The following is a 15,692-nucleotide window of genomic DNA, read 5'->3' as shown; positions in this document are numbered from 1 at the left end:
TCCCACACATCCTTAGCCATGGTGTGAAACATCACGTTTGAAGCAATCTTTGGTTCCATGCTGTTCCATAACCAAATCAAAATAATGGCATTATCTTGCATCCAATCCTCATAATCTTTTGAATCAGATGTAGGTGGATCGGAGGTAAAATACTTGAGATTCTTCTTGTCCATAATATAAACCTTCACAGCTTGAGCCCATAACAAATAATTCGAACTCTCTTTCAGCTCGATAGAAGTAATAGTGACATTTACATTGTCAGTTTGAGATGTAACCACTGGATTATTTTTATTTTCTCCCATAGCACCAAAAGGGAAAAATAAAACCAGTCAAATAAAAGTACCACAAGAGAACAGCTAACCAACAAGGGGACAGCAACCACACACAACAAATCACCAACTGTTGCAGATATCCAGAGTAATGTGCAGCAGAGAAAAAAATAAAGGAGGCCTCAACCACACACAAACAAGGCACCAACTGTTGCAGAATTCCAGAGTAATAGGCAGCAGAGAAAAAAATAAAGAAAGAGTCCCAATAGAGGTAGAATCCAGGAACCAAAAAAAAAAAAACAGAGCACTTCCGGCTGCAATAGAGGTGTTTTTGCAGAACTTACAATCAGCAGGGAGAAAGAGGCTGAAAAATGGATCGAAGAAAGTACCTGGAGAGGGGAATGAAACCCCAAAAGACCAGCCCAAGCAACCACTTGGATTAAAAACTGTGAGGCCAACTATGTGGCTCAAAAATACCCAGAAAACAGAGCATCCGCAGGTGTTAAACAATAGATGCTGAAGCACTCGACCAGCTCACCAGAACAGGAAACAGATCAGGTCAAGTCTTCCTCTAGTCTGGTACAAGCAATCTTCAAAAAATCAGAACCAAAAGAGCTACAAAAATCTCGAAGAATCTTCACTTGTTTCCATTTTCTGAGAATAGAAACATAACTGTATCGATGCAGAAAACTGTAACTTTCCATCCTCCAATGGAAACTTCAATGGATAGTCTGTAAATCACCAATAATTATCACACCTAAATACTCCATTCATGTGTATATGGAGTCTTCAATCCATCAACAAACAAAAGAAGCAGCAATGGGTGGCTGCACACCAGGAAACTAAAACTGAGAGAGAAATCAGCAGAAGGAGATGAAAGAAGATCCTTCAGCTGATTAGTATCGCTCTGATACCATGTTAGAAATCAGAACTAGCTAACCAGCAGAAGAAAATGTTGGCAGAATCGTGGGTTAGAAAGAGAGAATGAGAGAAAATAATATTGTATTCATTGATAGGTAAGCCCATCTATTTATAATAGAGGGAAAATTACAAAGAGATTAAACTAGGCGATGTGGGACTAAAACCCACATAGCCCGCTTACACTAAATAACATAAGAAGAATAAAACTACCCCAAAAAGACCAGAATACTGAATACCCCATGGTATTCTGGATTATATATTCCAACACTCCCCCTCAAGCTGGATTATACAAATAAATAAAGAAAGAAGATCCAGCTTGAACTAAAGAAAAAATAACTCTTAATAATGCTAACACTCCCCCTCAAGTTGGCGCATACGAGGTACTAATGCCCAACTTGAACAAAAAAAGGGAAAAAACGAAGTTGTAGCAGAATCTAGCTTGACAGATGAATGTAGCTCCCAAATAAACCTTCTAGAACTTGAAAAAATAGGTCTTCAAAACCTGGGCAGACTTGAGCAGCAAACTTTCACCAATTTTTAATAGCTGTCCAGTGATGAATCTCTGACTGATAATCTTGAAGATAAGCAACTAGGGCATCAAGCAGATGAATCAAGCAGCAAAAAAGATCAAACAGCGGAAAAAATCAACCCAACTGTAGAACCTCATATAGGCAGGCAATAACCAAACATCTTCAATGCTTTAATACTTCAATCTCCCCCTTACAGCAAACTCAACCCAATAACAAAGTAGATACCCATTGGCCATGGTGAAAACTCTGATCTTCTATTTTTTACACCAAGTGTTCCTCCAAGTTATGCTTCTACAATGTCTGCAGGTGTACTGTACAAAATCCCCCCCTCACGTGTAGTACACGTGGACATAACAGAGATGATGTAAGAGATAGGGCAAAAACATAATATTCAAGAATTTCCCAAGAGGTGCAAAGGGTAATGGAAAAGGAAGAAATGGCAAATTAAAGAATACCATTAACTTCCAAAGGGGTTATGAGTATATGCCAAAGGTATGTTTTGGGAGGTGGTGAAATGAAAAGAGCAATGGGATAATGAACCATGGACAAAAACAATGCAACACAGTAATCTTCAACCTTTTTCAATCGATCAAACTAAGTCCAAAACACCAATCTCCTATGATCAGATCTGAATTATAAAAAAACTGGTCAGATTTTTAGAAGGAGAAGGCACCATTCTTAAAAAATTTGATCGATCTTCACACAAGGAAGAACCAGTGTGCAAAATTCCAAACTATAAACTCCCACATGCTAAATAGAATTGACGAAGATATCTGGACAGCAATGGATGTAAGAAGCTTCAACAAAAAACTTTTATCAGATCTGAATTAGTGAATAAGGCTAAGATCAAGCTCTCAAAGTAAGCCGGATATGAACCAAAAAAGCTTCACATAACTGAATAGGTTCGTAGTTGCAACCAATAACCTTGGAACACACTGCTGTAATCCCAAATAAGCTGATCTCCAGGATAATAGATTCGAGTCTTTAATAATGAAAGAAATTCGATCTCCAATAGTAGGATACTCAGTCTCAATAATAGGGTAGCAGTAACGTGTCAACCAGTCATGCTTACAGAAGCCAATCAATAGAACCAGCGAGGTAGGTAGTAAAGCTCAATAGAACCAGCAAATATAAGATAATCACTCAGTAGATCCAATAGGTAGTTGAAGCAGCCAGCCACATAAGAACAAGGAAAATAGGTTGATAAATGAAAAAATCGAGCCATAAGAATGAACCTGAATTTTTTCCAAAAATAACTGATGAACGATGCTGACATATGGGTTGAATACTCCTCTGATATGTATAAGACTCTCCTCAAAATATGAGCTTGATAGGAAAACCCTAACCTTAAAATCGATTGTTGTCAGGGTTTTAGAAAACCCTGAAATTGAGATCGATTTACGGAAAGGGGGCTATAATTGCTGATGTAGACATGTAATAGATGTTGACCAAGGCTGCTAGAATGGAACCTCCAAGGTGAACAATCAATCTCCAGTAAGAGTGAGACTCGATCTTCAAAGGGGAGAGACTCCAAAAATCGCAGAAGTAGAGCAGGCAGCATTACAAGATTACAAAGACTACACTGGAATAAAGGACCTTCTTCAAGCCTTAAACTGATGAAGGAGAGTTCTCTTTTAATGTTAGAACCACCTCCAAAGCAATCGAACAGCAGCAAACATCCCTAGCCCAAATCGATTTTATCAGGGTTTTGGAAAATCTTGAAAAGAAGAGATCGATTGGGGTAGGGGTCTTCAAAAACTTGGATAGGTGCAATATTGAGGTTAATTGGTCCTTGAAGTGGGAGTAATCAGCCCTCAAAAAATTAGCAAAAACTGAAACCTAAAAGTCAGGGTTTTTGGCAGGTAACCAAATTAGCAGGTTAAGGAATTTTTGCTGTAGAAACAAATCCAGCCATCAGGAAGGGTCCAAAATTAGGTCAAGTAGGGCTTGTAGTAATAGGGAATCACCCCCAAAAGATCAGCTGCATCTGAAAAAGGAAACACCAAAATCGATTGGAGTCAGAGTTTTGAAAAACCCTGACAAGTTGAGGTCGATTAGGGTATGGTGGCTGGAATTAATTAAAGCTTGGAGAAAAAGGAAATAGCGAATGAGGATAATGGAATAGGGTAGAAAGGGGCTGGAGAAGGATGCATAGGGAGCTCCAATGGTGGAAGGTCAGCCTTCAATAGTAATAGGAAGTCGAACTCCAAAAAATTCTGGAAAACCGCAAATCGCAAAGATGATTCCAGCAGTATTTTACTATAAAAAAGTAGATAGAATGGAGGAGGGCAGCAACTAAATCATTGGTCAGGGATTTTACCTCATTAGTGCTGCCCCCTTACAAGGAGAAGAAGAAGAAAACCAGAGAAAGAGAAGCTAAGAGAGAGAGAGAGAGAGAGAGAGAGAGAAGGAGAGGTCGATTGGAGAGATGGAGTAGGGTTTTTTCTCTTTTTTCTAACCGAGATCAGATCAGCTCTAATACCATGTTGGCAAAATCGTGGGTTAGAAAGAGAGAATGAGAGAAAATAATGTTGTATTCATTGATAGGTAAATTACAAAGAGACTAAACTAGGCAATGTGGGACTAAAACCCACATAGCTCACTTACACTTAATAACATAAGAAGAATAAAACTACCCCCAAAAGACTAGAATACCCCCACGGTATTTTGGATTACGTATTCCAACAGAAAAAGAAGAAGAAGAGAAGAGAAGAGAAGAGGAAGGAGCACACTGCCGTGAGAAGGAAGCAACAGCCTGCGATAGAAGATGGATTCTATCGCAGGCCCTGGGTTCTATTTATAATTAAGTCAAAGTAAAAAAGGTAAGTTGGTTAGGGGTTTATTAGGAAATTACCCCTAAGACCTGACCTATTACAACTTAACAAATGAAGACTTGAAACATAGAAAATTACATAGAACCCAAAAAAACCCAAAATAGCAATGACAAACCTACCCCTAATTCTCAACATGTATGACCCTTTCTCTTCTCATATGGAGGCTGTTCTTCGTATTCTTCGTTACTTGAAGTCAACTCTAGGGAAAGGGATTCTTATGTCTCCTCATGATCACTTTTGGATAGAGGCCTATACAGATGCTGATTGTGATGGTTCTCCCGACAGAAAATCTATCTCTGGGTACTGCACCTTTGTAGGTGGGAATCTTGTCACCTTGCGTAGTTGCGTAGCAAGAAGCAGAATGTGGTCGCTCGTTTTAGTGCTGAAGCAGAATTTCGTGCTATGACACAAGGTATTTGTGAGTTGCTATGGCTCAAAGGGTCTACTACAAGACCTTGGTGTTTCTATTTGTCTTCCTATGATGCTGTATTGTGACAACTAGGCAACGATCAACATTGCTCATAATCCAGTACAACATGATCGTACCAAGCATGCATTGAGATTAACATGCATTTTATCAGGGAGAAGTTGGAAGGACTGGTTTGTGTTTCGTTTGTGAAGTTTGGTGACCAACTAGCTGATATTTTTACTAAGGGACTGACTGGCAGATTGTTTAATCCTATTTTAGTCAAGTTGGGCATGTTTGACATCTATGCTCCAACTTGAGGGGGAGTGTTGAATTATGTACACTAGAATACCGTGGGGTATTCTGGTCTTTTGTGGTTTATGTACAATCGACTCTCTTATTAGAGTCGGCTATAGTAGGGTTATTTATGTCCTGTGTAATTTCTTCATTCATTATAAATAAGAGGCTGGGGGTGATCATAAAATCATTCAAGCATTACAGCTCTAATTTGTTCTGCTAACATCCTGCAGCTACTGCCTTCCCGCCACTACCCTTACTCCTCCCCTCCCCTGCTCTCTGCATCTCCCCTACAACCCTGCCCACCCCTTTCCCTGCTTGCAACTTCCTCCCCGCCCCACTCTCTCCCCTGTACCTGCCCCACCATGCTCCCTGGAAACTCATCCCTACCCTCCGTCCTTGTCGCAATCCCCCTCCCACACCCTGTCCCAATTCCCTTTTGTCTTGCTAGAGTTCAAGTGGTGGTCAATAGTTCCGTATTCTACAGTTTCAATGAAGCCCTCAACGCTTTAGGCCTTGGAAAGCGAAAGTAAGGACGAATAGTTCTCCTGGTTTCTACTTTGCTTAAACCTTTTAGCTCATGATAGATAACATGGACTTGGTGCTCGAGGATGTTTGACCTTACCTCATAGTGGATGGTGGAAATGTCGATGTCATATCCGTTCAAGATGGAATCATCTATCTGAAGGTTCAAGGTTAGCATAGCTGCATCTTCTCTTCTCTCCTCTACACTCTCAATCTCTCATACGGATTGGGTTTCCCAAGTTTCCATTTTTTTGGGAAATTTTCACGTGCCTCCCCCGAGGTTTTCCTTAATTACACATTCACCCGTGAGGTTTGGAAAATTTCACGTACCACCCATGCTTTCCAAACCAATTGACAAAAAATCCTAGTCAGTTAATTGTACACATTAGTTGGGAACGGTAGGAATTTTGAAGTCCTGTTATGACCAATAGACCTTTGATGGGGTAAAATGGCACTAATGTCCTCTTCTTCTTCCTGGCCGATTCTAAAAACAATCCCCAAGAACTCATCCCAAGGTAATCGTCTTCCCAAACGGCAAATGGACAAACTCCAGCCCTAGCCCCAATCTATAAAAACCCTAACCTTAAGAGAAACCTATCCCCCGTTCTTGTTTCATTCGGTGATTTGAACTTAAAATACAAAAACTGTTCCAGAAAACAGAGCATCCGCCACCTGCTGCTCTAGATCCTATTTTTTCCCTCTATTCTCTACCCAGCACCGATTCTTTGAATTGCACATCGTTTTTAGTTCCTGCAGTAGGCCCCCATCCACATTCCGTTAATTGTCCATTTTGATGAAAATGAAGGACTTTTTGCTGGAACAGATGACTTGGGAGCTGAAATTCTCATAATAAGTGATCAGATTTCGGGTTGATGGTTGGATTTTTGGGGTCACTCTTATTTTCTGGAACAAATGACTTGGGGTTTTTTTCTTTTTCAATTTTTAGTGGTTTATCTAAAATTGTCTGAAGAAGGTTTGATTTTGATTTTTTTTTCTTGAAAGAACAAAGCTGTAAGTGGTCATTATTATGTCCTGATGTGTGGATCGATTGGATTTATTGGTTTTTATTTGTTAAGGTCATCTGCAGAGCTGGGCCTTTCCCCTTAAACTGGGCAGCATTGGTAGTGGTGGCGATGGTGGAGCGGCAATTCGATTAGGTTTTAGAAGAAGGAGAAGAGGTAGTGAAGGGGTGAAGAGGGTTTCAGACTTTCAGTTGCAGGTTACCACCATACTAATCCGCTAAGTCAGAGAAGTAAAGAGAAGTGAAGATAAAGTCGCTGGAGATCATCAGTCGCACCAGCGTCGATCCCTCCGGCTTCAGCATTACAGCTGAGTTTGGGCCTGAGAGAGAACTTGGGTAAGGGCAAGCTGCTTGGCGGAGGAGATCAATAGAAAACTGATCGTGATAACTTCTCATTATTATCCTCAATACCAACGTATGGTTTCATAACCCTAGAGACTTCCTTTGAAAGATCACCAGGTTTCAGACCCAACCGTTCTGTCAATACCGATCTCGAATCCTGCTTCGTTGGAGTATTACCTGAAGAAGTGTAGAAAACCTAGGACCTGCAACCAGTAACTTTTAGAGAGGAGAAAAGAGGGGAAGAGAAGATGGAAGAAGACTATGCGATTAATTACCGCTCCAGCCAATGTGAAAAATTCCAGATTGAATCTGGAAAAAAAGAAAGAATCGATGCAGAGATTTCCAAACTCGATTTTGTCTTCCAGGTTTCAGATCTGGTTTTTTTGAAGAACATACATTGATTCTTACAGTGTAGATTTTCTGCCATGTGCCTTGGTGGTTTCCGGCTGATTCACGCTGGTTGTTGGAGAAGTGCTGCTAGTCCTTGGTTATCGCCTTGGTTGTCGACTTCGCTCGCACCATTCTCTGGGCAGTAGTAACCAGTGATTGGGTCTGGTGCCCATGATTTATTTTCCAATGCTTCTTCTCAGAACTATCGATCCTTTGTTTCAGCAGAAGGATCTCTCCACTCAGTCATCATGGGTTTCAATGCCGTGTGATGTGGTTCTCTAGTTCTGATCTCTGTGTTTACTGCCATCGTTTTCGGCTGGTTTGAAACCAAAGAGCTGCCGCTGCCGCTGGTTCCTCTTCTTCCCTGGTTTCCGCTGCTGTTTGGAGCCTTGAGGTTGAAGACGATGGGCTTCTCCATACTCATGGTTCATTCTCCCTTATTAACCTATTTGGTATTTAATGCTTCTATTACCCTTCTTTTAATTATTACCCATCCTTTTAATGATTATTTACGTCTTGCCATTAAAAGTTTGTTCCTTCCAAGTGTGTCCCCATCTATAAATCTAATTCCATACATGACCCATTACTTTCTTATTTACCAAGGGCCCCTTGCAAAATTCTGGTTATTTACAGAACTGCCATTACTTTTTAATACATTCCCCTATTTGACTACCCAATTGACCCTTGCAAATTCTGGTTTATTACCAGTTTACCCTTTGGCTTGGACTGTATTTAAAAGTGGATTTCCACCAAATTACAGCCATGCCATCTTTTTTTTCCAACACCGTTCCCTTTCAATAATTCTAATTCCCTTCATATCCCATACATTTGGCATATACCCATAACCCCTTTGGAAGTTAATGGTATTCTCTAATTTGCCATTTCTTCCTTTTCCATTAGCCTTAGCACCTCTTGGAAAAATCTGGAATATTATGTTTTTGCCCTATCTCTTACATCATCTCTGTTATGTCCACGTGTACTATACGTGAGGGGGGGATTATGTACAGTACACCTGCAGATATTGTAGAAGCAGAACTTGCAGGAACACTCGGTGCAAAACATAGAAGATCAGAGTTTTCACCATTGCCAATGGGTATCTACTTTGTTATTGGGTTGAGTTTGCCGTAAGGGGGAGATTGAAGTATTAAAGATATTTGGTTGTTGCCTATTTGAGGACTTTCAGTTGGGTTGATACAAATTTTTTTCCGCTGCCTGATTTAGTTTGTTTCCGCTGCTTGCTGCTCTAGTTATTTAACTTCAAGATTTTATGTCATTATGACAATCTGAGATTCATCACTGGTTAGCTATTGAAGATCGTTGAAAGTTGCCTTTTTTGGAAGACATTCCAGTCCCGGTTTACTGATCATGTCTGTCCAAGTTTTGAAGATCTATTTTTTCAAGTTCTTGAAGGTTTATTTGGGAGCTGCATTCATATGTCAAGTTGGATTCTGCTGCAACTTAGTTTTTTCCCATTTTGTTCAAGTTGGGCATTAGTACCTTGTATGCGCCAACTTGAGGGGGAGTGCTAGCATTATTAGGAGTTTTTTTTCTTTAGTTCAAGCTGGATCTTCTTTCTTTACTTATTTGTATAATCCAGCTTGAGGGGGAGTGTTGGAATATATAATCCAAAACACCGTGGGGGTATTCTGGTATTTTTGGGGTAGTTTTATTCTTCTTATGTTATTAAGTGTAAGTGGGCTATGTGGGTTTTAGTCCCACATCGCCTAGTTTAGTCTCTTTGTAATTTCCCCTCTATTATAAATAGAGGGACTTACCTATCAATTAAATAATTCAAGCATTCAAGCATTACAACTTCCATCTTTTGTTCTCTCTTTTCTCCTCTCTAAAGTTACTGGTTACAGGTCCTAGGTTTTCTACAAGAAGGCTGCGGCTTCTTTGCTGTAAGATCTTGGTTTCTAACCTTACTTGTCTTCCTATTAGTTGTTGGGCATGAGAGCTTCTCTAGGGAGTGGAAACAGAGGTGGCTTTGGTTTTGGGTATTGCTGTCTCTGAGAAGAAGACACCCCGAATTACCAATGAACTTGGTTTCTCTTTCTTCCCTATTTTGCCATTGGAAAAACTCATGCTTTGTCATCCAACATCACTGATTGAGGGATCCATTTGAATGTTTTTTTTGTTGTGATGTTATTCACTCTTCTCCCCTGTTCTGCCATTGGAAAAAACTAAAGCTTTTAGGATGAGTTGCAGGTTAGGGTTCTTAAAGAATAGAAATAAGGGAAATAATGAAGAAATAGGTTCATTTTAGCATGAAGGGCATTTTGGTCAAATAAAACACAATTTTAACGTTTTCTGTCACCAGTTAACGGACTGGGTTTTTTTGTCAATTAGTTTGGAAAGCAGGGGTGGTATGTGAGATTTTCCAAACCTCATGGGTGAAAGTGTAATTAAGGCAAACCTCAGCAGAGGTACGTGAAAATTTCCCTTTTTCTTCTCGGTTTTTCTCATCTGGGCTGGGGCCGATGGGCTATTTTGCTGAGGACATCTTGGTATTGAATCCTTATCTGAGCTGTTGTAGCTCGGCAACCACCATGAAGATGGGGATTGAACGTGTTTTAAAGGAAGAATTCGGAGATGCAGTCAAGGATGGTTGCCTTTTCTACAACAAACCAGACCGTTTGACCCCCTCTCAAGTGGTTTTCTTTTTCTTTTCCGAGCCTGCAGATTTTGACTATAGCTTTGAAACGATGTGGAGTTTGGATACACTTCATATATTTTTTTTAAATGTCAAACCAGTCTTCAATTAATTAAGAAACAGATACAAATACAGAGTTGATGTCAAAAGAGAACTTCCCTTTTGCCCTTCATGCTTGGACCCTTTGTGCTAAGCTATGAGCTGATAGCACAAACTCCTTATGTACACAACATAATGGGATAGGGGTGGGGGCAGGGATTGCGACGGGTGGGGCTTGGGAGGATTGGGACTGGGGTGAGGGCGGTTTTGCATGGAACATGGTGGGGAGGGGAGAGGGTGGTTGCAAGCTGGAAAGGGGTGGGGTGGGGTGGGGTTGTAGGGGAGATGTAGAGGGAAGGGGAGAGGTAGGGGTGGTGGTGGCTGGTGGGACAGCAGTGGGTTGCTGGAGGGGTGATCACAGCAGGAGAGGGTTGGTGGCCAGGGGTAACCCGGAATTTTGAATGACCAGGGGAGAAGGTGAGGTGGAAGTTTGCATTGTTAGGGGAAGCAGAAAAAAAGTTTGGGTTAGGGGAGTTTTAGTAAATATAGGTTAAGTGTACAGGAGTGATAGTAATTGCCTTTTTTTTAATCTGCAGTATTCTGCAGCTGGCGGTATTTGCAGACCACCAAGTTGGTTCGATTCCCCTATTAACTTAATCTTTCGACCTGAGATTCTGTGGGGTGTTCATAAATAAGGGGGGTGATTCTGATATTGGAGTTTGGGGTCGGGAAATAGTTCCTGTGAGAAGAACCAAGTCTTCGACCAGAGCTGACTCATGCTCTTCCCATTAGACTTTTTTGCAGAAAATTTTATTTAATTTTTTGATTGTTGACTCAGATGCTTTGTTGGTTGGAGTCAATAAGGCTTCGAGTTAGGAACCTTTCCCTGAAGCTTTAGATTGATTGGCCTTCAAACAAGTGAGTTCTCACTCTTGAATTAAGCTTGGGTCTCCGCTGGTCGTAGTTGTTATGGCGTCTAGGCGAACCAAGACATTGGAGGGGGCCTGGATGCAGAGCAACAAAAACAAGGTGACCAAGGTGCCCCCTAGGTGGCACCTTGACAACTATGCTGCGCTGGTTCTATCGGGAATTAGATTTGGTCCAAGGAAGAAGGAATTCTTCTTAATTACATCCAAGGACAGATTCTTGGTTATTTTCAGTTAAAGTTGGTCGGATTCAATAGGGTTTTGAGTTAGGAACCTTTCCCTGAAGTTTTAGATTGATTGGCCTTCAAACAAGTGAGATCTCACTCTTGAATTAAGCTTGGGTCTCCGCTGGTCAAAGTTGTCATGGCGTCTAGGAGACCCAAGGCATTGGAGGGGGGCCTGGATGCAAGACAACACAAACAAGGCCACCAAGGTGCCCCCTAGATGACACCTTGACAACTATGCTGTGCTGGTTCTATCGTGAATCAGTTTCGGTCCAAGGAAGAAGGAATTGATGTAGATCGAAGCATGAAGAAGACACAGAATTAAAAAAAAAAAAGTTGGGTGAAAAGAACCCCCATTGGGGAGTGAAATAGAACATGAAACTGTAAGCTCCCAAGCAGTGGGAGGAGACCAGGGCTCTGACCGCGTGCCTGTTGAAGAATGAGCCGGCGACTCGTAGGCAATGGCTTGGTTAAGGGAACCCACCGGAGCCGGAGCAGGATTCTATTGCTATGCAACAATAGAGCAGGATAGCATTTTGCGCCCACATGTTTGAATTTGAGGGTAAAGAGCTCGCTTGTTATACGGGATCCGACGCATCTAGCAGAGTGAAGCAGCGTTCCATTCATTTCGGCGGCATCCTTCCGCATTGGCGGCGAGTTATCGATCAATTCCGATTCTTTCTTTTTCTATTGATTCTTTTCCGGTCGAGATGTATGGATCCATGGATCTATGTGTCTATATAGATCCTGTTCATGGATTAACGAAAATGTGCAAAAGCTCTATTTGCCTCTGCCATTCTATGAGTCTCTTCCTTTTTGCGTATGGCATCGCCACTCCCTTTGGCAGCATCCGTGCGACATGACACAGGTAGTGTTTCACATTTTGAACAGATGCTATCACCTTAGTCATGTTTGTACTTTGACGAATATCAGCTCACTGCTTATTAAAACTGCCATGCCAGGGAAGACAAGCACCTGAGGAAGATGGAATCCAAAAAAGGTGTGGTCTCAAGGTTAGATAAGATTGTCCTCCGGGTTATGTGTGGACCTGGTTCCAGCTGATCGTAGACCTTTTAGGGTCCGGATCCATTATTCATTCAATGGAAACTGTTGTTGGATATTCTCCAGAGAAAAGTCAGAACATGGTTTTTATGGGCGGTTTAACAAAATATGTGCCAATTACAAAAACTGCTTTTTTATGAGGTACACTTTGTCTTTGTGGTATTCCGCCTCTTGCTTGTTTTTGGTCCAAAGACGAAATTCTTAATGATAGTTGGTTGTATTCACCAATTTTCGCAATAATCGCTTGTTCCACAGTGATTTGGGGTTGATATGGACTGCTGGTGTGAAGATTAGGTGCTGGATGCTGGTGGAATATTCTATTAGAAGCTGCTATTAATTTAGTTTCTATTTTGGCATAGACCTAGTTTCTATTTTGTTAGCTATTTGTTTCTAAATTAAAGTTTTTATTTTAATTGCTTAGCTTTTATTTAGAAGTTTCTATTTTAGTTTCAGTGCTTGTAATCCAAGTCTCAGCCTTAATAAGAGACTTGCTATTTCATTATTTCTATTTTTATAGTTTCCAATTTTAGGACGTGTCAAAGTTAAAACTTTCTAATTTTTGTTACTTGAGGGGCAAGTCATTGCTACCTATTTATATGTAAGGTTTTTAGAAGCCAAACAGATGAATTAATGAAGATTGAGATTATTGCTTTGGCAAAGATATTCTGTCCTATTGTGAGGATGAAGGGCTGAGAGAGCCGATTCTCCTTATCTCTTTCCCCTTCTTCTCTTATTCGATTCCCTACTGTTCCTGCTGTTGTGTGACTGCAATCAAGTGCTGCTACCTGCTACTACATCTGTGAAGATCTAGAAAGCATCTTAAACAATAACTGAATCTGCTGTTGCTGTCCAGAGGCAAAGAAGACCACTTTCCACACTTGCGGCTGCATCAGTTCCTTATCACTGCTGCTGCATCAGTTCCTTATCACTGCTGCTGATTTGAAGGTCTTGATCTCAGCACTCTTCCTCCCAATCAGAGTGATACTTGGAGGACTGCTTCAGACCCCTAAGGAGCCCACTAAACCTCAGTCTTGAATCCTGTTGCTGTTCCTTTCATTGTATCGATCCTGTTGCAATCGATCTCCCGTTGGTTTCCCTGGTTTGAGGTCGACTCTTGCATTAGGAATTCTTCTTAATTACATCCAAGGACAGATTCTTGGTTATTTTCAGTTAAAGATCTTCCTTCCTAGATGCTGTTTCTAACTTATCCTCAAGCCATTTGAAATACCAGATTGGTCCTTCCCGTTTAAATTTAATTACTCGTCTACTCTGTTCACCTCTTTAAAAGGTCCATAAACTGTTCTGAATATTTACAATACTGTCACTAAACATTCAATTTGAGATATTTGTCACTTGTGGCCCATAGTGATTCAAATTTAAGGGTTTCAGACCCAGGTTTGCGTTATCCTTCTTTGGTTCGGTGGTTCTGAGAACTTTCCGTACATGGAGAGAGTTTATAAAGGGGTAGATCCCGTACTTGCTTCTTTGGTACCCAGTAACCTCAGCATTTCATCCCGCTTGCTTCCACCGACAAATCCAAGGTGCCTTGTCTCTTTATGGATTGTAACTTTCCTTTAAATGTCAGATTGCCACCGTCCTTCAAAAACTTCCGGGGAGGAGAGGTGGAGTGCAACTTCATGTGTGGAAATGAATTTCTCTAAGCCACATTTGTCTAGTTGTGGTCAGGATTTTTGTGTTTCTTCATGTGGTATTTAAGAAAGCTTCATTTTTTTGGTCATGGTGACTGAAGTGATAAAGATAGATTTCAGTAGGCTTTTGACAAGCTTGAAAGCCTAAAGACCCTCTTGACTACCTGCACTTTGCTATAAAAAATCTCTTGAAACCATTTCTCCAGAAACCGGAACCCCAGATATGATGATGGGACTTCAGATTTGGAGGCCAAGTAATGAATTTCTTTTCACTGGTTTCTTTTTTCATCCATTCTTTCCAATGGGTTGAACTGGTGATTTAGCAGGTAATATTTTTCTTGCAATGCATGTGTCAAGAAAATGTTGTGTAACCTCTACCCAGTTTAGAGGTGGGTAGGCTAGCATTCCTCTTTATTATATATGGGTCAGACTAAGTGATATTGTACTTTTTTTTTTCTCGACTCACAGGGATATCAAATGTGCTAATATTTTGGTGCATACAAGTGGATCTGTGAAACTTGCAGATTTTGGGTTAGCAAAGGTTTTTTTACTAGCATTCTCATTTATCTATAGATCTATTTTCAATGTAAATTTCTTACTCTTACATCGCTGGTTGCGCACTTTCTTAGGCAATCAAATTAAATGATGCGAAATCCTGCAAAGGCACTGCATTCTGGATGGCTCCTGAGGTTTGCATCTTCTCTTGTGAGACTGTGTTTCATTATTTTGTGGTTATTATATTATACGATGCCAATCCTTAGAAAATTATATACTTACCTTTAAATATTGGCTAATATTGTAGGAGTTTGTTGCATTGTGGCCTTTTGATTCAGCCCCTTTTGATTTTTATGCACCTCCACCACCCCCTCCCAAAAAAAAAGTAATATCAGTCCTTTTGATGCATGAGTATCTCCAACACCAAAAATACAGCTCCCAAAAACTCATATCTACAGTTCAGACAGATGATTAATGTCCTCTTTGGCTCCACCACACAATGTCATTCTCATTTCTTATTTTCCAACCACTTCTAACAAACCATAGAAAGAATTGTCTTCTAATGAATTGCTGCCTTCCCCTCCAGTTGAGGTTCTTCCCATTCTATTAACACCAGTAAAAGTGAACTGGAAAAAGTCCAACCTACCCCAACCCAGAAAATACAGCTCCCCCACAACAAACTCATATTTACACCTCAGACATGATTAATGTCCTCTTTGGCTCCATCACGCAATCTCATTCTTGTTTCTTATTCTCCAACCTCTTCTACTTAGATTATACATTTTTAAAATCTTATTCCAAGGAACTTATCCGCATAAATAAATAGATGCGTGTTAGGATCCATCTATTCTAAACAACTTTGTGGAAAACTCTCTCAACACCATAGTGTACCAAAAATAAATTTGGTTCAGAAAAATCTGGACAGACCAAATTGTTTTAAAGAACGCAGAAAAAATCATGTATTTTGGGAGTTCATGAATATTTCGGGTTTACAAAGCAGACGCAAAAAATTTGGTCATTGAGAATAGTTCGCAAATAATTTGGAAACGAATAATTTTGTTTGAAAAGGTAAATTTTTTACAAAAAATTCTATAAAAAATTAAGCAAAG

General features: G+C 40.4%; 1 protein-coding gene across 2 annotated transcripts in view; it reads left to right on the top strand.

Annotated features, from left to right (window-relative positions):
- LOC122662248 (mitogen-activated protein kinase kinase kinase 1-like) overlaps positions 1–15,692 on the top strand; it is a 59,614-nt gene that overhangs the window by 38,559 nt on the left and 5,363 nt on the right. For both annotated transcript variants that reach the window (XR_006332995.1, XM_043857831.1), the window contains exons 5-6: positions 14,557–14,629; positions 14,718–14,777. Coding sequence is in view for 1 of the 2 variants with exons in the window: in XM_043857831.1 (XP_043713766.1) it covers positions 14,557–14,629; positions 14,718–14,777 (133 nt within the window). In the remaining variant the exon portion in view is untranslated. The remainder of the gene's footprint in view (positions 1–14,556; positions 14,630–14,717; positions 14,778–15,692) is intronic.

Source organism: Telopea speciosissima, chromosome 5, assembly GCF_018873765.1.
Source record: "Telopea speciosissima isolate NSW1024214 ecotype Mountain lineage chromosome 5, Tspe_v1, whole genome shotgun sequence".
NCBI lineage: Eukaryota > Viridiplantae > Streptophyta > Magnoliopsida > Proteales > Proteaceae > Telopea > Telopea speciosissima.
Note: the sequence above shows the minus strand (reverse complement) of the source record. Positions and strands in the feature narration are given on the sequence as shown.